The sequence below is a fragment of the Gossypium hirsutum genome, chromosome D06, assembly GCF_007990345.1.
Source record: "Gossypium hirsutum isolate 1008001.06 chromosome D06, Gossypium_hirsutum_v2.1, whole genome shotgun sequence".
Lineage (NCBI taxonomy): Eukaryota > Viridiplantae > Streptophyta > Magnoliopsida > Malvales > Malvaceae > Gossypium > Gossypium hirsutum.
The window spans coordinates 9,400,145-9,424,433 of NC_053442.1; the positions used below are offsets into that span (position 1 = coordinate 9,400,145).

General features: G+C 33.4%; 4 protein-coding genes across 9 annotated transcripts; 1 reads left to right on the forward strand and 3 right to left on the reverse strand.

Annotated features, from left to right (window-relative positions):
- Positions 1 to 591: 591 nt before the first annotated feature.
- On the reverse strand, positions 592 to 1,526 carry LOC107901190 (EG45-like domain containing protein). 2 transcript variants are annotated; one of them, XM_016827090.2, is made up of 3 exons: positions 1,298 to 1,526; positions 889 to 1,189; positions 592 to 789 (listed from the first exon to the last, which is right to left on the reverse strand). In XM_016827090.2, exons 1-3 carry the CDS (start codon positions 1,416 to 1,418, stop codon positions 783 to 785), a joined length of 429 nt encoding a protein of 142 aa, XP_016682579.1. In that variant the 5' UTR covers positions 1,419 to 1,526; the 3' UTR covers positions 592 to 782. The 2 variants fall into 2 exon arrangements, with proteins under 2 accessions (XP_016682579.1, XP_016682578.1); XM_016827089.2 differs by having other exon boundaries at positions 882 to 1,189; positions 1,298 to 1,516.
- A 1,618-nt stretch (positions 1,527 to 3,144) lies between these two features.
- LOC107901192 (26S proteasome regulatory subunit 8 homolog A) lies at positions 3,145 to 7,314 on the reverse strand. 2 transcript variants are annotated; one of them, XM_041095258.1, is made up of 9 exons: positions 7,012 to 7,314; positions 5,955 to 6,052; positions 5,536 to 5,760; positions 5,324 to 5,386; positions 5,065 to 5,228; positions 4,681 to 4,837; positions 4,473 to 4,571; positions 3,763 to 3,873; positions 3,145 to 3,488 (listed from the first exon to the last, which is right to left on the reverse strand). In XM_041095258.1, the coding sequence occupies exons 1-9, from the start codon at positions 7,205 to 7,207 to the stop codon at positions 3,348 to 3,350; spliced, it is 1,254 nt and encodes a 417-aa protein (XP_040951192.1). In that variant the 5' UTR covers positions 7,208 to 7,314; the 3' UTR covers positions 3,145 to 3,347. The 2 variants fall into 2 exon arrangements, with proteins under 2 accessions (XP_040951192.1, XP_016682580.1); XM_016827091.2 differs by having other exon boundaries at positions 5,955 to 6,048; positions 7,012 to 7,198.
- A 2,508-nt stretch (positions 7,315 to 9,822) lies between these two features.
- LOC107901194 (serine-threonine kinase receptor-associated protein) lies at positions 9,823 to 13,895 on the forward strand. Of its 2 annotated transcripts, none has more exons than XM_041095260.1 (7): positions 9,823 to 10,458; positions 10,799 to 10,934; positions 11,374 to 11,455; positions 12,343 to 12,518; positions 12,966 to 13,103; positions 13,191 to 13,330; positions 13,415 to 13,895. In XM_041095260.1, exons 1-7 carry the CDS (start codon positions 10,341 to 10,343, stop codon positions 13,432 to 13,434), a joined length of 810 nt encoding a protein of 269 aa, XP_040951194.1. In that variant the 5' UTR covers positions 9,823 to 10,340; the 3' UTR covers positions 13,435 to 13,895. The 2 variants fall into 2 exon arrangements, with proteins under 2 accessions (XP_040951194.1, XP_016682585.1); XM_016827096.2 differs by having other exon boundaries at positions 13,459 to 13,895.
- A 290-nt stretch (positions 13,896 to 14,185) lies between these two features.
- Positions 14,186 to 16,929, reverse strand: LOC107901193 (3-ketoacyl-CoA synthase 11). Of its 3 annotated transcripts, none has more exons than XM_016827093.2 (2): positions 16,821 to 16,929; positions 14,186 to 16,025 (listed from the first exon to the last, which is right to left on the reverse strand). In XM_016827093.2, the coding sequence occupies exon 2, from the start codon at positions 16,016 to 16,018 to the stop codon at positions 14,486 to 14,488; it is 1,533 nt and encodes a 510-aa protein (XP_016682582.2). In that variant the 5' UTR covers positions 16,019 to 16,025; positions 16,821 to 16,929; the 3' UTR covers positions 14,186 to 14,485. The 3 variants fall into 3 exon arrangements, with proteins under 3 accessions (XP_016682582.2, XP_016682583.2, XP_040951193.1); XM_016827094.2 differs by having other exon boundaries at positions 14,186 to 16,035; positions 16,821 to 16,927; XM_041095259.1 differs by having other exon boundaries at positions 14,186 to 16,638; positions 16,821 to 16,926.
- Between the last annotated feature and the right edge of the window lie 7,360 nt (positions 16,930 to 24,289).

Sequence of the window (24,289 nt, forward strand, 5' to 3'; positions counted from 1 at the left end):
AATTTTATATCGGAGGAAACCAAGGGAATATCAGTAATTTATGTTATTAAATTTCTTAAATAATTTTTAAATTATCCATAAACTTTTTAAAATTTTAATTTAGAGGATATTATGCAATTTAAACCCACAAGGACTCAATTGCTATAACCTCTTGATTCAATGGCAAAAATATTATATTGTAAAAATGACAGTTTAAATTGGATTCTAAATCTCATTCCTCTCCCCTAAAAAAACTATAACAAAAAGGTGTTTACTGAATTAATACTAGCTATAAAAGTCATTAAATTATGATTGGTACCAGGGAATGATTAATTTTTAATTAATCTTATTTTAGAAAACAACCATGATATAAAACTGTATCACCTTGATGGCAACGTCTATGGAAGTCTTTCAATAAGAGAGCATTTGCATTGCTTTACGTCAAGGGGAAGAAGCTCTTTTCTTTTGGTAAAGTAATGGCCAAAATAGTGTCGTGTTGCGTGGCGGAAGCTTCCAAATGGCAGGAAGCACACGCGAAAGAGAAACCAGACACCTCCCTTTTTCTTTTTAAAAATTAAAAAAATAATAAACACAAACAAACAAACGTTGATGTACAAGGAAATTAATTAATATTTACCAATGAAAAGAATCTCATAACATCAATCATCAATATGTTTTGCCCGAGTATAAACTCCGTCCAGGTACAATATTACTGAATTTCCAGATTTATATGTTGCTTGCTTCCTTGCCATTGCCTTGAACTGAGTATCCATATATCAGAGACTTGCAAACACCATACTAAACTAAACTCTGCAAGAAGCGATAAAAAGGAAGTTATGAAGTTGCAATATCTGAAATGAAAGAGTAATTAATTTATAAAGGAAGAAGAGGGGGGGGAGTACTACTAACTGTTGGAATTCAATGTTGATGGAGTCCATGGGTATATTGGTAATTCCGCCAAAAGCAGTTTCGGAAAGGACAATGGTGGTGGATTGAGCGGAAGGTGGGGAGAGAGCGGTAGGAGCATAATCAACGATCTTGACCTGGATAGTTTGGTCGGGGACACAAGTCCCTGGCTGGGAAGCACTTATGCATCTCACCAGGTATTGCCTTCCGCATGATGCTCCATTGTCCCATATCCCATCTCCTGCTGCTGCGAACAGATTGCTTGATGGGAACTGGGTTTGATCTTCCCCAAAGCACGCCGTAGCTGCATCCCCATCATCATTTAATTAAAATTACAAACAGAAACTAGCACACACTATGATTTGTGTAGATCTTATTTTTCATGCTTGGGTTGGGTTGGGTTGGTACTCACGTAAATATGGAGGGCTGTACTGGGCAGCAGTCCCAACATCACCATGGCAGACGTGGAAAAACTGGGAAACTGAAAGAAAATAGCATACAAATGGAAGGAGTAATCGTTTCTTAATATCCATCTTCGAAACGGAAAGAAAGCAAGTAAAAAGGATTTTGTTTCAATAAAAATTTGGTAGCTCATGTCATGGCTTGACTCATATATATGAATTGTCAATCAATGCCAACTCATGACGCGGAATTCTATTGTTTATTTATTTAATATAGACGTGGATGGTGGGTTTTGACCATTGACCCATCCATAATTAAATTACCTTCTTGTGAGTGAGATCGTACGCTAGAAGCTCAGTTCACTTGCAATTTTCATGCTTCAAATTATGATGAACTGAACCTGTGATATTCCAGGGGTTAGCAACTTTTGACCACATTGTTGAATGTCACTGGCTGTTCAACTACCCCCAGTATATGTTTCACATGTCACAATTTGGTGCTCTTCTCAATACTTAAAATAAGATTCTATTTTAACACACATCTATAGAATCTTATAGTTATAGAGATGAACGTTTGATCGAATTAAATCAGATAAAATAAAAAAATTTTGAGTTAATCGAGTTGACAAATCATATTTTATCATCTTAATTTAATTTAAAATTTTCTTGAATCGAGTCGAGTGAGATGAAATTCGAATCGAATCAAATATATTTGTTCGAGTTAAATTTTAAAAAATAAGTTTAGGTCCTTCTAACCACTGTCACCCGTCGTAACAAAATTTGTCCACCTTAATCAAAATTTTTATTAACTTTCATCACCTCATAATTTATTTATTAATTTTTTTATATACTGGTTAGCTTCTTTGCTTGCTTAGTTGTTTCAATTATCTTCATATTCTTGTCACTATGTATTTTGAAATTAAAAAATATATTAAATGTAAAAATATAATTTTTTAATAAAAGTTATTTTAAAAATAAAATATAAAATTGATACCAATATAAAATTTTAACACAAATATTTTATGGCATAATTAATAACTCAATTTTAATATAAATATTAAATATGACTAAACAATTCAATAATATAAATAATATAAAATGTGAAATTTAATTTAATAATATAAATAGTAGATATAAATAAAATTATTACTATTTATATTTAGTGATTTTTTTGGATAATTTTGAGTTTTTATTTTAGAGTAAAAGGTGAAAAATAAAAGTTTACAAAAAAAAAAGTTTTTGGGAATAAAAGTTTGAGGGAAAATTATTAGGGGAATAAAATTTTGGAGAAAAAATATTTAAAAAAATTGAAGGGGGGAGGGTTTGAAGTAGATGAGAGGTGGGATCGAAAGAGAATAAAAATTTTAGGAAAAAAGTGGGAGGGAGTAAGAATTTTGGGAGAAAATAAAAAGTTTTGAAGGTTTTTAGGAGTAAAATTTTGAGAAAAAGTAATTAGGAGAGTAAAATTTTGATGATAAATAGATTTTGAGTAGATTGGGAGGTTGAGAAGGGAGTAAAAGTTTTGGAAGGAAAGTGAGAAAGAGTAAAAGTTTTGATGGAAAAGTAAAAAAGTTTAGAAATTTAGAGTAAAAATGTAAAATATTATAATTTGATATTTGAATTATTCAAATTATTCGAATTCGAAAACTCAACTCGATTCGAACTCGAAATTTGAAAAAAAAATTCGAGTTGATTCGAATAACTCGATTCGTTTAACTCAAAATTTAAATTTTTTTTCAATTTTTTTTGAGTCGAATCGAGTTTTACTCACCCTAGAATCATCTTATGTTACTACTTTAACGGAGTCAGTTGCCTGCCTCCATTGTAAACCAAGCGCTGTATGTATTATCCACAACTCTGCAAGTCAAACCAAGTTGTTCATTTAAAAATAATAATAATAATCCTCACCTAGCAACTCTGAAAGACAGCCTTGTCAAGAAAGCAGATGCATGGTACCAAGCATAACGGCAAATTGTGTACTAAATAGTCGATACATTGTGTTTTGAGTATTGGGATGAGGTTTACACATGTTCCATCTTTCCCCAAAACAAAAAAACGTAATCACTTCCAAAGCTTCCGTAAGGACATGTTTTTCTCGGTCTCCTTCTTCATCACCTTCGCCACTGCCATCTCAAAATCTTCTTGTGTTACATGGACTCTCCTTTCCCTCAATGCAAACATCCCTGCTTCTGTGCATACCGCCTGCCAAAATAAACAAGACCAATTCATCATAATTACAAAAGTTCCATCAAAGGCTTCTAGCATAACATCGAAACATATGAGATTATATTTCATAATGACATCGCTTGAAACATAAAAATCTTCAAACTGAATCTCTCTTTGCTTAAGAGGTTAGGGACCTAGAAGGAAAGATGCTATTCCCAGCTTGCCACAATATTCAAACCAAAAGATTATAGTTTCTGTTTATCCAGTAAAACCAGGCACCATTTAATTAACCGAGTATCTGTAAACATACCTTAAGCTCTGCACCAGAAGCACCATTCATCTTCTCCGCAATCTTCTTTAGATCAATCCCTCGCATCAAGTTCATTCTTCTAGAATGTATTTTTAAGATGTCCAGTCGAGACTGCATATAATTGGACACAAAACATAAGTACCAATAGCGCTGCAAGCTCTCTAAGAACAGAGAAATTCAAGTACAACTATAGGCAGCAAACCACTGCCATTATATGATTGCTCTTATTCCCTGCAGATTCTTCAGGATACCGAGAAAAGATTGATCACAATGACAAAAGAACCTTAACAACTACCTCACTGAAACTTTTGCCTGTATAGACAAAGTCTAAAATGTCAAGAATCTTCTATTTGGTCAGTGGCAGAGCATTACATGAGCAACAACACAATAAGAGATTAAAAAATCATTCACGTAAGGAATCACCAACTGCCAGAACATGACAGAGGAAGTTGCTAGACAGTAACTTTACTAGATCTAATACAAAACTTGACACATAACACAATAATGCAATAATTGAGAAATGAACTCATCAGAGTGCAATATTTTCAGTTCAAATACAACCCGTGCATACCTTTTATTCTTTAAAACATATGTAAGAACAAGGTAGCAATGAGGGAGTGGCCTTTCTATGGGCCTAACCTAAAAAAGATTAATGGCACTAAAATGCTCACAGGAACATAACAATGAACAGAAAATGCAATGTTAAGTACCTCCTCATTGGGATTTGGAAATTCAATCTTCCTGTCAATCCGTCCTGGCCTAAGAAGAGCTTGATCCAAGATATCTATCCGATTTGTGGCCATCAGAACCTGTTCATTAGAGTAAGTTAGGAAGTAAAAAAAATGTCAGTATGCAAACTACAAAATGGTCTCCCTAATTCATTACATTAGTACTTCAGTGAAGTAACTAATACACTACCTTGATCTTGTTAGATGCTTCAAATCCATCAAGCTGGTTGAGAAGCTCCAACATGGTACGCTGCACCTCGCTATCACCATTTCCACTTCCAGATTCCATTCGAGCAGATCCAATACTGTCTATCTCATCCATAAATATAATTGATGGAGCATGCTCTCTGGGAGAAAATGAGGAGGAATCACTTAAATAAATACAAAGCAAAACTATGACAGTTTGATAGATAATCAGACAGAAGCAACCCTACTTTGTGTTTCATGCTACAAAATATTTGGCTATTTGCTAAAGCATAATTCCAGATAATAAGTTTTGCCTTGCTAGTATCTATAACATGATCCGCATATTAATTTGTTTAAAATTAAGGACACCAAACAAGGAAGAACTTACCTGGCCATAACAAAAAGTTCTCTAACCATTCGAGAACCCTCCCCGATATATTTCTGAACTAATTCAGAACCAGAAACCCTGATAAAGGTACAATCAGTATGATGGGCCACAGCTCTAGCCAATAGTGTTTTTCCTGTACCAGGTGGTCCATAAAGCAGGACACCCTATAGTTTATGACAGGGAGCAAGATTTAGTTTTACAGTGAAATCATATGAGAAACAAATCAACATAAAGATATCACTTGGCAAAATAATAGTACCTTTGGCTGGGCTATTCCAAGGCTTTCAAACAATTCAGGATGTTTAATTGGAAGTTCAATAACCTACAAATTATACCAGAAAGTAGGTGTAAAAAATTAAACCAACCCACATCTGCATATGGGATTAATAATGAACCATAACACTAAAAAGAAAAAAAAAACAGAAAGTGATAATCCATAAATGAACAAATCAAGCAAGTTCAAAAGCAAACCTCTTTTATCTCTTTAATTTGTTGATCAAGACCACCAATCATATCATATGTAGAATCTGGAACTTTTTCAACTTTCATAAGGTTAACCAAAGGGTCTACTTTGCTAGGTAAGATCAGATGGAGAACATAGCTGTCATTACGCAAAGCAACTCTTGTTGATGGTGTGATTTTTGTGATATCAATATTCTTGTCAATATCGACAACATATTTTCCTTCTGGATGGACCTAGAGAACAAATTCAAAATATTGCCCAGTAAGATTGATGACACTCTAAATCACACCATAGATTGCTGAATGAGAAAATAATTAGTTCCAGGATTAAATACTGAAACATCAAGTTTTCTGCCTATAACAAGATATTGTTCCCATTAATTAAGTCAAAGAGAGCTAAAACTAGGAAGGATAAAAGGATAACATACCTTGACTAAAACCTTGTTTTTACCCATAACTTTCACAACCTCACCAACATAGGATCCAGGCTCCTGAAGCAGCTGCAGTTCCTCTCTAAGCATTCTAACCGTCCAATGTGCAAACATTTTAAGTACTTATATAACAAATAGACCATAAGAAGCAAATTTAAGAAAAAATTATCTTAAAAGTTCCACCCCTGAATATCAAGGCTCTACAAATGTGTGTTTCCAAGTTGATGCTATAATAAAGAAGAGGCTAAAAAGAAGGCCACATAACCACCAGCACAATAATTTCAGATGTATAAGATGCACCGTCAAGTAAAAATGCAATGATAGTCAAATACGCACACCCTTTCCAATCATAAGTATACTAATCTAGTAAACAACAAAGCATGTGGCAACATATATATAGATCATTACACATCAATGACAAATAACGAGCACTGGTATGAGCTTTCTATTTCAAACCACACATAGTTTCCAACCCTAGAGAAAAAGAAAATTGGATTTATGATGTATATTTTATTGACAAGATAAAATGACGCCTTTTTCTTGCAGTTTTTACTTGCAAAAATCGAGGCCTTCAAATTTCAACAAAAAATTTGCATAATCTACTATCAATTCTAGTTAACAATTTTAAAAATGTGCTGAATCAGAATAAATATTTCATTGAAATAACCAATAATTACTCTTACATCTAGACTAGAACAGAATTAAACAACCTCCAAGTCCTATATAATCCTTTGTTCCGCTGCTTTTTAAATTTATCAAATAAGACAACACAACTCCCAAAGTAGCAAGCAGATAGAATCACCGCTTTAATTTCTACAATTTACCAAATCAATAACATTCATCTTCCCTTACTAACCTTAATTCAACCATATATCACCGTTTTCTCACATATTAAACCACCAAGATAACAACATCCCATAAAAATCAACAAAACCCTCATCACATATCGACAATCTCAAACAAGCCAATTTGTTATTCTTTAAAAAAAACAAAACAAAAGAAGAAACTAAGAAAATAAATGGAGGCAAACCAAGAAATATTAGTATTAAAGTACCATGAGAATTGAGCTCGTTGCGTTGGGCTTCGATTCGGTTCAAATTGTGGGTTTTTTGGCGGAGATTGAGCTGGAGCTCGTGGATGTGTTGAAGATAGTATTGTCGGAGGCCCTCCCCTTGCTTGGCACCGCTCTTGGCGGTGCACATCTCTTCCGCAGATGCCTGTTGCTTCCTCTCGATAGCGACCGTCGCCATTTGAGTTTACTTCTAGGTTCTTGATTTTGGAAACTACAATGGCACTCAGATACTTGGTACAAGGGGATTTTTCTTTGACAACAAGTTTTGATTTGGAATTGGAATTAAAATGGTGTTTTTGTTTGGGGTTATATATGCAATTTACAAAGTCTTGCCTCAGTTTTGGGTGAAATATTAATGGGTTTCGCGGTAGTTGGGCCTTGTCAATTTTTTCTATTACTAAAGACTCGGCACCTGATTTTTTATTTTTAAATTTTTTTTTAAGATCGTTTTCGTAGTTTTATCATTGCTGTTTGAATTTAAAAATAAAAACTAAAAAAAAATCAGGTGCATTCATATTATTATTATTTATTAAATAAGTCCTTTTTTAAAAATAGATCCACTTATTATACCCTCAATGACTTATTCTCTATTATTATTACAATTAAAAAGTACTTCTCAAAAATACTTTTTAACAAAAATAGTTTTGAGAAGTGTGATAGAAAAATGCTATGAAAAATTATGATTTGTATAATAATTAACTAATTTAATATAATAACACATCAACTATAAATTTTAAATAGGTACATAACAATAAACGAAACCAGTCTGCATAGAGCTCCCCATATGAAAATCTGTAGACAAAAGCAAATATCAATACCATTAACCTTCAAGGCTCGATCCTCAGAAAGGCACACACCCATCCCGTCTCGATGAACCTGGCCAGCAATGCACACTCGAATCTCTTCGGTCCAAACAAGATCATCATCATCAGCTGAGACATCTTACTTTGAGAGAATGTGAGCCGCCTGATTTGCTCCATCACAAACATGGCAAAAGACGCAAACCCATCAATCTCAGGCCGTAGAAGAAAGCTTTTTAATGACCGTTAAACTACCACCTTCTAATATGACATCTTGGTCATAAGTGAAAATCATAGAACGGATGGCAAACATAGCCTCAGCCGCGAAAGGGGAATGCACATCCCATACACGAACTAGAGTCATCTCAGCCATACCCGAAGGGGCACAGAAAGTCACGTCAAAATTCACCTTGTAGATGCCAGAAGGTGGGGGAGTCCAACAGAGGGAGCAGTGCCAACAAAGGAATGATCCTGAAGGTGAGACAATATCAACTTAACAATCTCAATAAGTGAAAACCTTTTACCCTCGTGGACATACAAATTACGAGCTTACTAAAGACACCGAATAGTAACTGAAATCTTCAAGCATCTGAAAACCACCATTCTTGCAAACAATAGGCAAACCGCGCAAGTATGAGGGCATCCAAAGCAGATATGGGAAACTGTCTCAGAAGCGAATTGACACAAGCTACGCGAAATAATCCGCCTAGCAGACAGCGCAACTTTAACAGGTACAAAGCCCTTATAGAATCTACAAACTGTAAGCAGAATCTTCTTAGGGAGTTCTAAATTCCATAACCTGTTATAGAAATGTTGATCCATACGATCCTGCAATGTATTAGAACTCAAATCCAGAAGCACCTTGTAACCTGAACCAACACTATAGACCCCCGAGCTATCATGCTGCCATACCAGAAAATCATCCATGCCTATAATAAGGTTTGCCTCACTAGCATCAAATAGGTAAGGCAACAAATCCACTTTCCAAACCAGAGACCAAAGAAACAGAGAGGTCATGTTGAACTCTTTGCACTTTGCAGGTAGATGGGTGAGGGAGCCATTTATCATCATAAATATTTATAGGATGCCCAGTACCAACCTGACAACGAAGACCCGATTCCAACAATCCACGGGACGACCAGATTCTTCGCCATGCCAAAGAAGGACCACTAAATTATATCACTTTTGTCCATTTCTATACTTAAAATTTTATTTTGGCATTAAAAAAAAACAACAGCAGACTTGTTGCAACTTTGACAACATATCACATGACAGAGCCAATTAGAACAGAGGCGGATTCTCATTAAAGTACCCCAAAGTTTTTGAAAATTTTAGTTATACCCTTAAATTTTTTAGCAAATTTTAATTAACCTCCTAAAATTTTTAAAAATTATTATTAAACCTTTGAAAAATTTTAAAAATTTCTATTAGGCTCTTCAAACTTTTTATTTATTAAAATTTTCATAAAACCTCTAAAAATTTTGAAAGTTTTTACTAGACTTACCAAAATTTATGAAAATTCTCACTAAAGCCTTCAAAGATTTTAAAATTTTTAGTTAGGCTTAGAACATGACGTGGGTCATTTATATGTATTAAAATGATATATATATAAAGATTCAAAATAATTTATAAAAATAATTAAACACTTTAGAGAATTATTTACAAAAAAAATAATGAAAGCCTTGTCTATTTAAAAATATAAATATTTATATATCTAATAAAAATATATAATATATTGTATGTTTTGAAATTTCCTTACAAAATAAAACAATTTTGATTTAGTAAAATTTAATGCTTATATTTGAATAATTGATAACAACATGTTAATGAGGCTTTGACATATTTGGATTTTTTTTACATTATTCTATGTTTAATTTTATTTAAATCCAAATTTAGGATATATTTCTATTTTCAACTCATAGTCATTCATATTAAATTTATTCTAATTCTGATTCCTATAAACTTCTAAAATGAAGAACAGAGAAAATGATAAGTGGGAGATTTTTTTCAAAACAATGAGGGCGAAGTGGAACTTTCAGCAACCTTCCGCTCAGTGCGGATAAAGTATATACCATCTCTTTTCTACCTTAAAAATAGAAAGTTGGAATTAGTGGATTAAGTAAACTGGAAAGCCAGCCTATAAGATGACATCCATAGCAGGTTCCCCCTTGCGCCTTAGCCACGCCCCTTTTATATTCATTGCTCTGTGCCTGTATCCCATTTGTTTCATTTTTCCCTCTTAACGTTTTCGCATCAGAGCCCGGGATTCATTAATCATAGACTCTTCTCACCTGTATTAAACTACCGCCACTCCTTTACATTTTGATCCCCAAAAGAAAGGCAAAAAAAAAAAAACCCAACTTGTCTTTTTTTATTCTTTGGGTTTGTGTAGATTTGTTAAGGATTGTAAGGTTGTTCTCTTGTTTTGTTTTGTGATCAAAAAAGGGTTTTCTTTTCTTTTGTTTTTTCTCCATTGGTGTTTGGTTTGTAAGAAGTAAAAAAAGAAGGAAAATGGACAAGAAAAAGATTGCGGTCCCACTTGTATGTCATGGCCATTCACGTCCTGTTGTGGATCTCTTTTATAGTCCTGTCACTCTAGATGGCTTTTTTCTCATTAGTGCCAGCAAAGGTAATTACTATTTAGTATTTACTTGGTCTCTGATTTTTGTTCTTCTGTAAAATGCATTATGATTTTGTTGTTTATTTATTGTCTCTGGAAAGGGGTTTATATACAAGTAATTGATTGTCTTAAATCCACTTTTTAATCCCTTTCTAGGCTTATTTGTAGTGTATATTTGATTGATTTGATTATATAAATCATTATATGAATATAAGTGGTGGCTATTAGTACATTATAATGTTAAGACCTTAATTTTCCATAGAACAATGAAAGATATGTAGTTCTTTAGAGGGATAAATTGATATTGATCTCATGCTCATAAAAATGATGTTTTATTTGCCTGGTTCAGATTCCAGTCCCATGCTGAGGAATGGTGAAACTGGAGATTGGATAGGAACGTTTGAAGGACACAAGGGAGCAGTGTGGAGTGTTTGCTTGGATACAAACGCTTTACGGGCTGCTTCTGGTTCTGCCGACTTTACTGCGTAGTTATTCATTCTTGATCGCTGTTATTTGCTATATGTTTTTGTACTCTAAAAGTTGTTTGTTTGTTTGTTTATTGTTTGTGATTGCATATATATGCAGATTGTGTATATAATACGGGAGGTCTTTGAACATCTCACTATAAATTGCCAATTTGTATTGTTGCTTTTCTTGTGCCTGCTCTATACGATTTTCTATCTGCTGTTGCTTATTGATTCTCAAAAAATGTACTATCACTTAAAAGTGGACAATACTTTTAATAATGGTTTGCTTACCCTACATAACTGCTCGTGCTTCAATCTCCTGCTGCTATAGTTTGAATTGAGATATTTTAACTTGGAATCTTGGACAGTATATGTTGTTTCAACTGCTGTTTCTTTATGGGGTTGTTCATTGATAAAAGGTTGATAGATCTTGTGAAATGCCATTTCTTTTGTGCAGGAAAGTGTGGAATGCACTAACAGGTGACATATTGCACTCATTTGAGCATAAGCATATAGTTCGAGCTTGTGCTTTTTCTGAGGTAAATTCGGTGCTTTTCATTCCATTTAAGCTTTCACTTGGATGAACTAGTCTAGTTGATACATGGTGGAATATGGTAGGGCAAATTAAAGAAAGATATGGTGTTAGAAATGTGAACAGCTTATGTGGGTTCGTGAATCATCGTTCTTTTGATAAAAGGATATTTATACGATATATTAGGCAGGTTGTTGAACAGCTTTCTAGGTTACCCTTTTTGTCATTATTACTATGTGAAAGTAATTTTAATTGCTTACAGATAACCTCTGTGGTTCTTGTGAGTAGTACTGATTGTTTCTAAATGCAAGCTAGTAGTGCAACATTTAATGGCTTCTCTTGATCTTTAGTTTATTTGGTTGCCTTGACAAGGAAATTTAAACTATGTTTTGACTTCTGAAGGCCTGGTCAACATGCAATGAATTTTTGTCACAATTATCATAATATTTTTGTTCATTTTGTTATTCTTGTAAGGAATTTATTAGAATACGAAGGAACCTCTACCTTCTTTGCTATTACAGATATAGGTGGACCATTTCTCCACTATTAAAGCCGTAATTGTTGATACTATCATATTAACATGGAAAATCATAAATAAAGACATTCTGAATTGACTTGCGTAAATTTGTCCATATATGAAGTCATACTCATAGGAGTCATGGTGAATGTTGGGATTATTGAAAAGATAGTGCATTGTTCTATCTTATCTGAAAATAGCACTAGTTTTCAGTTTTTCTTAAAGGCCTTTTGCTCATCATTAGTTAAGTTCTGTTGTGGAATTGTTGATTTCTTTGTACCCAATATTAAATTTTGGCCAAGAACTCTAATTGTTATTGCCTGTTTTACTTCTTGCTTGTTATTCACCTCATTCAAGGGTTTCTGATTTTGAATCAGGATACACGCCTTCTTTTGACTGGAGGAAGAGAGAAAGTCCTCCGTATTTATGATTTGAATCATCCAGAAGCACCTCTGAGAGAAGTAGACAAATCTCCTGGATCAGTCAGAACGGTTTCATGGATGCATAGTGATCAGACGTTATTAAGTTCTTGCACTGATATGGGGGGTGTCAGGTATCCATCTCCCTCGTTTAGAGGTTCTTTCATGTAACTTCTGTAGCATATGTAGTTCATTGTTCTTTAAAAGAAAGCATTTTGCTTGCTTTTGTTGTTATTTAGTATCGATTCCTATTACCTGTTTGGATACCATGACACTTTAGTTGGAGGGTTTGAGACCAAATCTGTAGATGCATGAATTTCAGTGGACAACAGTTTTAACTTTTGTATGTAAGCTTATTTCAGAGGGAGGGAGAAAGCTGAATAGCACACGACATATAAGTAGTTGCAGTCCAGATGCCTGCTTGTTGATTCAGTAAATTTTTAGTTAATTTAAAGCATTTTTACAGGGTATATAACTGTGTCAAATTTATCTCATATGTTGTTATTAACCTAGTGTAATGTTTGTCATGGTTATGGCATCTTTGCCCTCTCCTATTTCTGAATTTCTTACTGGCTGTACAGATTATGGGATGTAAGGAGTGGTAAAATAGTTCAAACACTAGAGACCAAGTCACCTGTGACCAGTGCTGAAGTGAGTCAAGATGGCCGATATATTACAACTGCAGATGGAGCTACAGTTAAGTTCTGGGATGCAGGCCAGTAAGTTCCAACTTCAACTGAGATTGGTCTGATTGTTGTGCGAGAATATCTACTCTTAATTGATCTTTGCATTATGCCTTTACTCAGCTTTGGGTTGGTAAAGAGCTACAACATGCCTTGCACGGTTGAATCGGCTTCATTGGAACCAAAATATGGAAATAAATTCATTGCCGGAGGAGAAGATATGTGGGTTCGTGTTTTTGATTTCCACACCGGAGATGAGACAGGTATGTTCTCAAACGTAATATGTGGCTTTGCACAATAGATTTGGTGCTTGAATCCACATGTCATATGTGATCTCATGTTTTTAGTTTCCATTTTTTCCCCATGACTGATTGACATCGGGGGTGTGCAGCATGCAACAAGGGTCATCACGGTCCTGTACATTGTGTACGTTTCTCACCAGGAGGGGAATCATATGCCTCAGGATCCGAGGATGGAACTATCAGAATATGGCAGACAGGCCCTTTGACTGATCATGAAGAAACCAAATCACATGCAGCAAACGGATCAGTTGGAAAGGTGAAGGTATCAGTGGAAGAAGTTTCGCGGAAGATTGGGGGCTTCCATATTGCAGAAGAGGGCAAGACCAAGGAGAAAGAGTAAACAAGAGGGTGATAATATCGAGCAGTCTGCAGGCATAATTGCATTCAGCCAACATCTTCAACATAGTTTTTCATATCAGACTTTCTTTTCTATTTTTGCATAAATTCTAGTTTTGAATTTGATATATATGTAAACTTGGACTAATGTTTTGTAAAAAGTAGTAATGACATCTATACTTTAAATTTATGGTGTTGGTGTGATCACTCACATCCACAAGTCATCCAAGGACTACACTATAATGTCTTACTGCTTGCCAAGTCTATCAGAAAGCAATGGATTTATTATTAGCTCAGGGAACGTTTTATGATAAAATTGCATGTTCCACGGTCAGTTGGCCGCAGCCCCTGATGAGTCCAAAGATCAAATTTTAGAGATGATTATCGTTCCAAGGCATGTGGAGGCTAAGTGTGGGTGCATAAGCTAACTTAATCAACCACAGTTAATAATCAAAGCGTTGGCTACATAAATCAATTGAATTGAAGATCAACCAAATTTGAGTTATTTCTCATTCCAATTCAATCTCTGGATCATACGATGAAATCTTGATACATATCCCAGGCCTCTCATGCAGTGATATTGGTAAAAAAAAAAAAAAGCTCTGATGGTTTTTCCATAACACCCTCAAATCAATGCATCCCTAATTTGTTACACATTAGTAATCCCACTCAAGCTATACTTGAAACCAGATATCTAAATGCAAGATTTACTTAGTCAATGCTGAAACTACCACTCATTATGTTATGAAAATTTTACCACAACAGCAGCAAGTCTCGAAATTAGATGGATGATACCTTTGGAACATCAACTGGGAAATTCTGGATCTCATCCATCCATGGGTTTTTCTCCTTTGCTGGATTTACGGTCCTCAAAGCTTTCCATACAGCACTGTTGCATTTGAATCCAGAACCAAATGCTATTTGCCATGTTCTGTCCCCTTTCCTAATCCTACCCTTAGCTTCCGAATATGCCAATTCATACCACAGAGAACTGCTTGAGGTGTTGCCAAATCGGAAGAGAGTCATTCTTGATGGTTCCATATGCCATTCGGAGAGCTGCAAATTCTTCTCCAGTTCATCCAAAACAGCTCTTCCTCCAGCGTGAATGCAGAAATGTTCAAAAGCTAGCTTGAAATCTGGAATGTAAGGCTTGATCTTCATTTTGAAAAGCTTCTTTCCAACCAATGTAGCAAAGAAAAGCAGCTGCTCAGACATCGGAAGAACCAGAGGCCCCAATGTGGTGATGTTGGTCTTTAGAGCATCACCAGCAACTGCCATGAGATCCTTTGACAATGTAACACCAATCTTTCCTGCAGAGTCTTCTTCCTGTGTAACACAAGCAAAGCACTTATCATCCGCACCCTTGTGAGTGCGAACAGTGTGAACCAATTGGTATTTGGATCTTCTTCTGTCAGAGCGTTTGTTAGAGAGCAGTATTGCCGCCCCTCCCATCCTGAATAAGCAGTTTGAAACAAGTTTTGAGCGATCATTTCCGAAGTACCAGTTCAAGGTGATGTTCTCCATGCTGATAACCAGTGCATAGGAGTTCGGATGGGCTTGAAGTAGATTCTTTGCAAGATCTATTGAGAGCAAACCAGCACTACAGCCCATTCCTCCCAAATTGTAGCTTTGAATATTCCCTCGAAGCTTGTAATGGTTGATAACCATGGCAGACAAAGATGGCGTTGGATTAAACAAGCTGCAGTTCACAACCAAAATTCCAATGTCTTTGGGTTTTACGGAGGTCTTAGCCAAAAGTTCATCAATAGCACCAAACATAACAATCTCAGCTTCTTTTCTGGCTTCTGTCATTGATGGGTTAGGTGGAACATTGAGGACAGCCTCTGGAAGATATGTCTCCTCGCCAAGCCCGGACCTTTCAAGAATCTTACGCTGAAACTGAAGATTTTCCTCTGTGAAGGTACCAGCCAATTGAGACCGATCCATGAAGATCCTTTTGGGGCATTTCCGAGATTCATCTGGTTTATAGCAAGCAAAGTTGACAAGGTAAACAGGACGAGGACGAGTGAGAAAGTAGAGGGTTGACAAGAAAACAAGAAGAGTCGAGCAGATGATGACAGATATGAGATTGTATTGAAGATGCTCCCAAAGATCATAAAGATCCAGGATAGAAAATGTTGAGAGTTGTGCAGTGATTACAACTACAAGAGGGGAAAGGAAGAGATACATTCCATGGGTGATCAAGTAATGGTACCCAAGCTTCACATATTTTAGCTTAACCGATTTCTTAAAATCAGGTAGCTTCCGAGACGATGATGGGATCAATGGTTGCAATGGTTTTGAATCAGTCATATTTTACCTGTTAAACACTGAACTCACTGTATTACATCAAACACAAAAACGGGAATCAAAAGGAAAAGACAATTCAAAACCAACAAGAAAGACAGCCGGCAAAACAAATAGAAGGTAAAATTAACCAACAAATGTTGGGTGTAATGGTAAAAGCACAATACACTCCGAGGAGAGAACATGGGTTCAAAACTTAGAGACGATATTATTAGGAGGAACGGCCACAAACACCAAACATAGACCATAAAATGGCATGAAAGATTACCAAAAATAATATAGAAGGTAAAGTCGAACCAGAACTTTTTACATGGTCTCTCTCCTTTCCTTTTCCTAAATAGTTATTGATTTTATCCCTTATTTTGGCCAACGATTTTAACCCTTCTAAGAGATTAACTGGGTTTTATCAGCATTATGCTTATATAATAATTATTCGCTTATGAACTGCGGAAATCATATTTATGAATGACATTAAAATTATCTGGGAAAGTAATGGATAGAAAAATAACGGCGGATCCTTAACCCGGAACTTTACACCCTAAAAAGCTTAAAATTCTATGTTCAGTACGATAAAGTGCATGCATTACCATATCAAAAGAATTTCACATCAAATCCAACTACGAGTTCTGCAAACCCAGATCAGAATTTCACATCAAATTCTTAAAATTGAACAGAGACAAATGACAATGGGGAAATATAAAAAAAAGTACAGCAAAAAAGAAAACGAAATGCACATTGAAACAACATTAAAAGAAAAAACAACTATTAAAGGAAGTTAATCGAAAGAACCCAGATCAAGAAAGCTGACCTTAATCCCCAAAACCCAACCAAGGTCACTCAAATCTATACAGGAACGGCCTTGGAGAGAGAGAGAAAGAGGAATGATAAATATAAAAACGACTATATAAAGTACCGGTATTAAGCTGTGCTTGGTTTAAGAAATTTAAATATTTTTAAAAAAATTCATTTCAAATTTATTTCTTACACTTTTATTTTAATAATTTTAACCTTTAAAAAATGATTGGGTTTATAATAATAATTTATATATATATTTACTTTGATATAATTGAACTTCAATCATATCATACGATAATTAGTTGATATAAATATTAACTATATTTTTAGTTGAGATAATAAATTGAGAGAATAAATTTTACGATATTTTGGATTCAAATCTCATTACATGTATACATTTTTTAGATTTTATATAGAAATCTTTAAAATAATATTTACTTCTCTATAAAAAAAAAAGAAACTTTTAGTAAATTCATAATTGAGTTAAGATCAAGCCCAAAGTGAAATTAAATAAATCAAAACTTGTATAAATTTTTAGATGAATTTTAATGTAATTTTTTAAGTTATTAATTTGTGGGATCAAATTCAGTCAAAGTATAGATATAAATATACCTATCTTATTCGCCTATGTATTAATAATTTGTTTAATGATGAGTGTAGTTTGTTTTGAGCAAAAAAATAATCACAAGAAAAGAGTTCCATAAATAAAAACCAAGGGCCATACGAATTGCATGTTACCCCGTGCCAAATTGGCTTTGTTTGTTTTTTTAGATGGCACTTTCCATAAGGTTTTGGTGACATAGTTCCCAAGTGGAACCCGCATTTGAGTTGTTTTTTAATTTATTTGTATACTTTGAGACATGGTTGTAATAATATTTTGAAGGCAAGCTTTTCATCCATGCAACAACTAATGGCTCTCTTCACCATAGGTTTTATTAAAATGCTCTTTTCACTATTGCTACTTGAATGTGGAGGGTGGGGTGAGTTAAAAGAAAAAACACTATATCAAGGGAGGCATCTAACAGTTCTAAAATGTCTTTCAAGCAAAAAATTGCTCAATTTTTCAACAATACCATAGTCTATCAATAATTCTTTTGATTGTGAATGCTTCTGTAACACCCTTAACCCGTGTCCGTCGCCGGATTGGGGTTACGAGACATTACCGGACACAAAGCTTATTTTAAATTTTAGTTAACTTATGAATTTTTTTATACACAACCGAATAATGCACTATATATAAAATATGTTTTTATAAAGCATAAACAAAAATGAAACAAATCAAGTATAACAAATTTACATGCTTAATAATTAATTCAAGTACATATACTAATCATTCAAGCAAATTAAAAGTGCACATTTTACCATTTCAACCTAACTCAAATAACCTAGACATATTCAGCCATCCATATTTCACCATCCCCATATAGTCAACATAAGCATATTAGGTCATTGCATATAAATTATTTAATCCTTAGCACATTATAAAAAAATATAACCGAACTTATTTTAATCAAATACTATAACCGAATATGCTAACCAAGTTATAAATTTAACGAGTTAATAGCTCACTTAACCAAATATACAAGCACATAATAGCCGAATTTGGCAAATACCTATGAGGCCAAATATATATAAATATATTCAAACTTAAACTTAACCTAATGAAGCTTAGCTATTATAAACATATACATATAATATACCATCCATTACAAATCAAATAATTCAGCTAGTGGCTTGACACTTTCACATTTCCATGTAAGATTTATACTTATTATATTCGTAACTTAATTCATCACCCACTGTCAAAACATAATAACAAGTTAAACATAAATTTACTTAACCAAAATTTATACACACAAACATAATCACGGCAATTTTATTACATGTATAACAAGCTAAGGCTAAATTCTTAAACCAAATTCAATATGCACATATATAAAAACTCATACCATAGTCGAATATACATAATTAACAATATCATTTCAAACTAATTATCAAAGGTGTATGGATTAAACATAGCTCTATACTTATAAATCATAACCGAATCTATATAATACCAAAAGCCAAATTACACCATACAAGTATAATATACTTGCTAGTATCTATCCACACATATATTTCATTTAGCAACAATATATATACATTCAGTAATTTAGTTCAACACATAACCAATCAATCTATCGTCCAATGCATAACAAGTATACATGTACTAATCATTTAACCAAATTTAATATGTCCAAACTATATATATATCACATTTATTTTCATATCACAAGCTTATACCATAATCAAATATGAATAATTATTAACTCCATTTCAATGACCATAAAGACCATATACATAAACACCAAATTTGATCAAAAGAAGATGAGCCATTTTCGCATGGCCATTTATATACATGTTCCAAAACTAACCAAAAACATAAGCAAGCCTATACATGCCATAATATCATAATATCAAGTTCAAAATTTTTTTTATCAAAATACCCAAAAGATGTCGATAATGTGATAGACTTTGCTGACGATCCCCGAGCTCGTATCGTGACTTCTAAATCTATAAAACAAAGGTAAACAAGAACACATGCACAGTAAGCTTTTGCAGCTTAGTAAGTCGTAAACAAACATTATTCATTTTAACATTAATATCAAACCACTTTACCAAGCCAACCAAATCAAATAAAAGTAAACATTTAACTTTATAAGCTTATTGCACAAATACTCAAATACTTGTATACTTAACGATTTATAATTCAAAAACTATAATAATAGGCCAAATCTCCTTATACTACCGAATCACTTATAAGCACGAACATGCTCACATATTGTTCATATATCAAATAACTTTGTATCATCAATTCAATATAAAATTTACCTTAATTCCATAGCATGATATAAATACATACCTGAACACTATTATTATTTCGATTTCACTTTCGGTCTTCACTTAACATTGCCCGTTGAACCGTTCGGAATTAAAAAAGATACACGAATAATTAGAAAGCTCGTACAATGCCAACGTCCTAGACGTGGTCTTACACGAAAACACATACCAGAATCCTATGTCATGACATATGTATCCTAACTATTCCTAGGGTTCGTACGAGGCTTTTGGACAACATATCTCGATCGAATCGAACACGAAATAAAATTTCCTGGCTTATCACACATTCGGCCAATACACATATATATCCAAAAAATTCAATTCAACAAATAACATTTATACATTTTCAAATTTAACAACATTTATGTGCTTATAGACTTACCTCGGATATCGACGGACGAAATCAACTACTCGACTACTTTCGACTTCCCTCGATCTAATTCTATTTTCTTCAGTTCTTGATCTAAATAAGTTCAAAATTAACTAATTTAACACACAATTCACTCAATTTAATCCAAAAAAACATAAATGGGAAAATTACCATTTTGCCCCTGATATTTTACACTTTTTTACAATTTAGTCCTTATTGCATAAAACACAAAATACACAAAATTTCACAACAGCATAGTTAGGCCGAATCTTCCTTGTATTCATACAAGTTCATGCATTTCATTTATTTCGCATTTTAGTCCCTCAAAAATTTATTTTCTCAATTTAGCCCTAATTACTCAAATTCACCAAAAATTCAAAGACAAAACATGTTAATCTAACACTTATATTTCATATTTTATCAACTAACATCATGAAACTCAAACATTCATCAATGTGACATATCAAAACCATCCACAATTCACAAAATTAAGACATGAGTTTTGAAGTATTCAAAGCAACGATCTCAAAAATATAAAAATTATTAAAAACCCAACAAAATACATACCTTAATCAAAACTTGAAAGTGTCGAATACCTAGCTTGTTTCTTAGTTTCTTTCTCTTTTAGTTTCGGCCAAGAATAGGTGATAATGGCCTCTTTAATGTTTGTCTTCTTTTTTTATTATCATTATCATAATAACTTTATAATATAATATAATATAATATAATATAATATAATATAATATAATATAATATAATATAATATAATATAATATAATATAATATAATATAATATAATATAATATATATATTATAAGCTTTATAAATAATATAAAAACTATACATATTATAACATAATGTCATCCACTATCTAAATAAATGGCCAAATTTCCTATTAAGGACTTCACATTATAAAGACATTAGCAAGGTAGCACTTTACATATTAATTAGTTAATTTCACATTTTACGCGATTAAGTCCTTTTATTAAATTAAACACACAAACAATAAAATTAATTCACAAACCTTTCACACATGTAAATTCACACATGATTAACAGAGAAAATAATATTAAAAATATTTTTTAGACTCAGATTTGTGGTCTCGAAACCACTATTCTGATTAGGGCCAAAATCGGGCTGTTACAACTTCAAACTAAAGGATGGGATGTGATAATTGGAATTGAGGATGGAATCTCATCCATAAATTTCTCAAATAGGGTCCATGGTTAATGGAGAAGAGTATGTCTCAAATAGACATTATCAAACTATTGTGGAGAAAAATCAGTCTCAATGCCTCATTGATCAAATGCTACACCCTATGGAAGCTAATCCAACACTTCCAATTAATGGATTTAGAGAACAAATATTACTTAGCAAAGTTTTGATTGAAAGAAGATTTTATGAAAGTGCTTTCAAATGACCTTGGAATGATCTTTGGTCAAATATTTAACAATGCAACCATAGGCTCTATTATGTCTCAACCATATTCGCATTAGCTTGGATTTGTTTGTCAGGTTTATCGAGAGCTATGTACAAGAAAGCATACTTGCATACTTAAGGCAATTATTGATATTACTAGAAAGGTAATCCAAATTGACTGTGTTGGATCATGGTTGTGAGTTCAAGAATGAAGATTTTTTAAAATTTTGTGAAGAAGGAATTGATCTGCCATAATTTTATTATGGAAAATTAAGCTCTTTTCACTACTTAAGGAGCTTGTATTCAAGTCATTTTATATCTTTTATGCCTGTTTTTTAGTTATTTAGTTTTAAGTTTACGTTGAATAAATTGAGATTTTGTATTGTTTTATAACATTTTAAGTCGATTCGGGCCTAAGGAATAACTAATAAGTTGATTGAGTGTGCAAGACAATAACCTAAGTTGAGGAGTCAATGGACTACCATGGATGATGCAACATTCAAGGAGGAAGTCGCGATATTGAAGCAAGCCTTAACACTTAGCCAATTTTCCAACCCAAACCCATGAGGCAAGCTACTGGAGACGAAGTTGCAACATTCATCCTGGGTCCTAAAGGCCAAGCATCCTACCAACAAAGTCGCAACACTGACTATAAGATGTCATGACACCAGCTCAACAGACCCAATAATTTTGCAAGGGTGTTTCGTCTGCACAACCTCAATTGACCTATCAAACAACTTGTAATTTACCTAATTAGGTCATAATACATTAAAACTATAAATATTAGCTCAAAAGAACAGATTAGGAGGTCATTTTTAGTTCATTGTTAGTTCTTTTACAAGATTGTTTAGGGTTTTAAGACTAGATTTCTAGATTTCTTTATTTGTTCAACACTTTGTTATTTTCAATTCAAGTTTCTTTCTAGTTTAATTTGTTGTTTCGTTTATTTTATTTACTATTTATGCTTTCACTCCAATCAACAATCAAAACATCGTTCGTGGGTTCAACCACCATTCATCAAATCGCAACTCTCGTATCTTCTGATTCTTGAGCAAATCTTTGCCTTCTCTTTTAATTTTACATTTAATTTAATGTGTTGTAATTGGGTAGGAATTTCTGCAACTAGAATGATGGTAACTAAAATGTTAGGAAGGTTGATTGATCAAAGTGGGAGTGGTTAGCTTGGGTTTAGGGTTCGTACATTGGTTAGTTGAATTAGGTTGAATATGATCAAACCCTAGAATTGACGACTTTAGGAAGTAATTTAGGTAGATGAGATTGAAAGGGTATTCTACTTAGCACCAGTTCAACTTAGCTCGATTTAATTCATCAGGTTGAAAGATAAGTGAATTAAGTCGATTAATTAATTTAGTTATAGGCGGAAAGATATTAACTAGGTTAGTTTTTAATTAATTAGAAAAAAAACCCCTGAATCTAAGTTAATCATGAACACGAAAGTTAATCACTCTTCTGTCTGCTTAATCTGATTGTTAATTTGGTCTTTCGTACTTTATGCAATTTAGTTCTTCGTATGTAATTTCTCAAATTTAGCGTTAACTGTAATATGATGAGTAAATCAGTAGCTATTTAGACTTAGGTTAGTGTGATTTCGTCTTTACTGTTAATTTAGTTTAAATAAACCTCCCTTGGGTACGATCTTTGGAATACTTTCGAAGTATTTCGTTGTAAAACTATATTAAAATTTTACCTATTCACTTGCAGGTATCTCACTATAATTCTAGATTCAATTGCATATTTTTCAACCCTAGTGCACGCACACCGAGATGCAGTAAGGAATTAGGTATGAATTATTTGCACTTAAACTTTATAGTAAAAGGGAGTGGTCGAAAGTAAGAATCGAACCATACAGGAGATGGCTCAAGCCATGTTGAACAACAAAAAGATTGCTCACAGATTTTGGGCTGAGGCTGTGAATGCAACATTTTATGCTATTAAAAGGGTTCTTCTAAGGCTAAAGACTCATATGAAACCTTACAAGATGTAGAAAGGAAGGAAGCCAAATGTCAAGTACTTTTATGTATTTAGAAGCATCAGTTAATTCTTAAAGATTGATTATACCAATGCAAGTTCGATGCAAAGTATGAAGAGGGATGGGATACTCAAATAATAACAAAGCTTTCAAAGTCTACAAGACTTGACTCAGAAGATAATAGAGTCTTTTAATATTACAATCAATGATGGTGTTACTGAACTTGTTGCTAAAGAAGAAGATGAAAGAGTGTCAAATGCAGTTTCGAACATAACGGCCACTACTCCTAACAATGATGAAGATACTCAAAAGTTTGTTGAAGAACTTAATAAACTTAAAAAATGACTTAAGAAAGGGGAAGAAGTTACATCTAGGGCTATAAATGTAGAGGTGATGAAAGTATAACTATCTGCTAGGACAATGCAAGTCATAGAAGAGATCGATTGATTGTTGGATAATCTACCATTTTGAAACATATTCCCATGCCACAGAAAAAATAGAGGCTTTGTTTAATATCATTACCCATCAAGGTACTACCAATGCTTTAATTCATGATTTTATTATTAATGTTGTTACAACTAAAACTACCATATTTGTGACTCTTGCTAATGATGCATTTAAGTTTGTTACTAACATTATTGAGCATGCACTTGATGTTTCTGAAAACCTTATTTCTGAGCTTGTCAATGTTGGTGAGTCTACTACACCTAATAAAAATAAAGAAGAAGATCTAGTGATAATAATAGTGACCATTGTAGAGGCCACTACTCCAATGGTGCATAGGAGAACTATTTCCTCTATGACCAAGGAAATTGAATAGCAA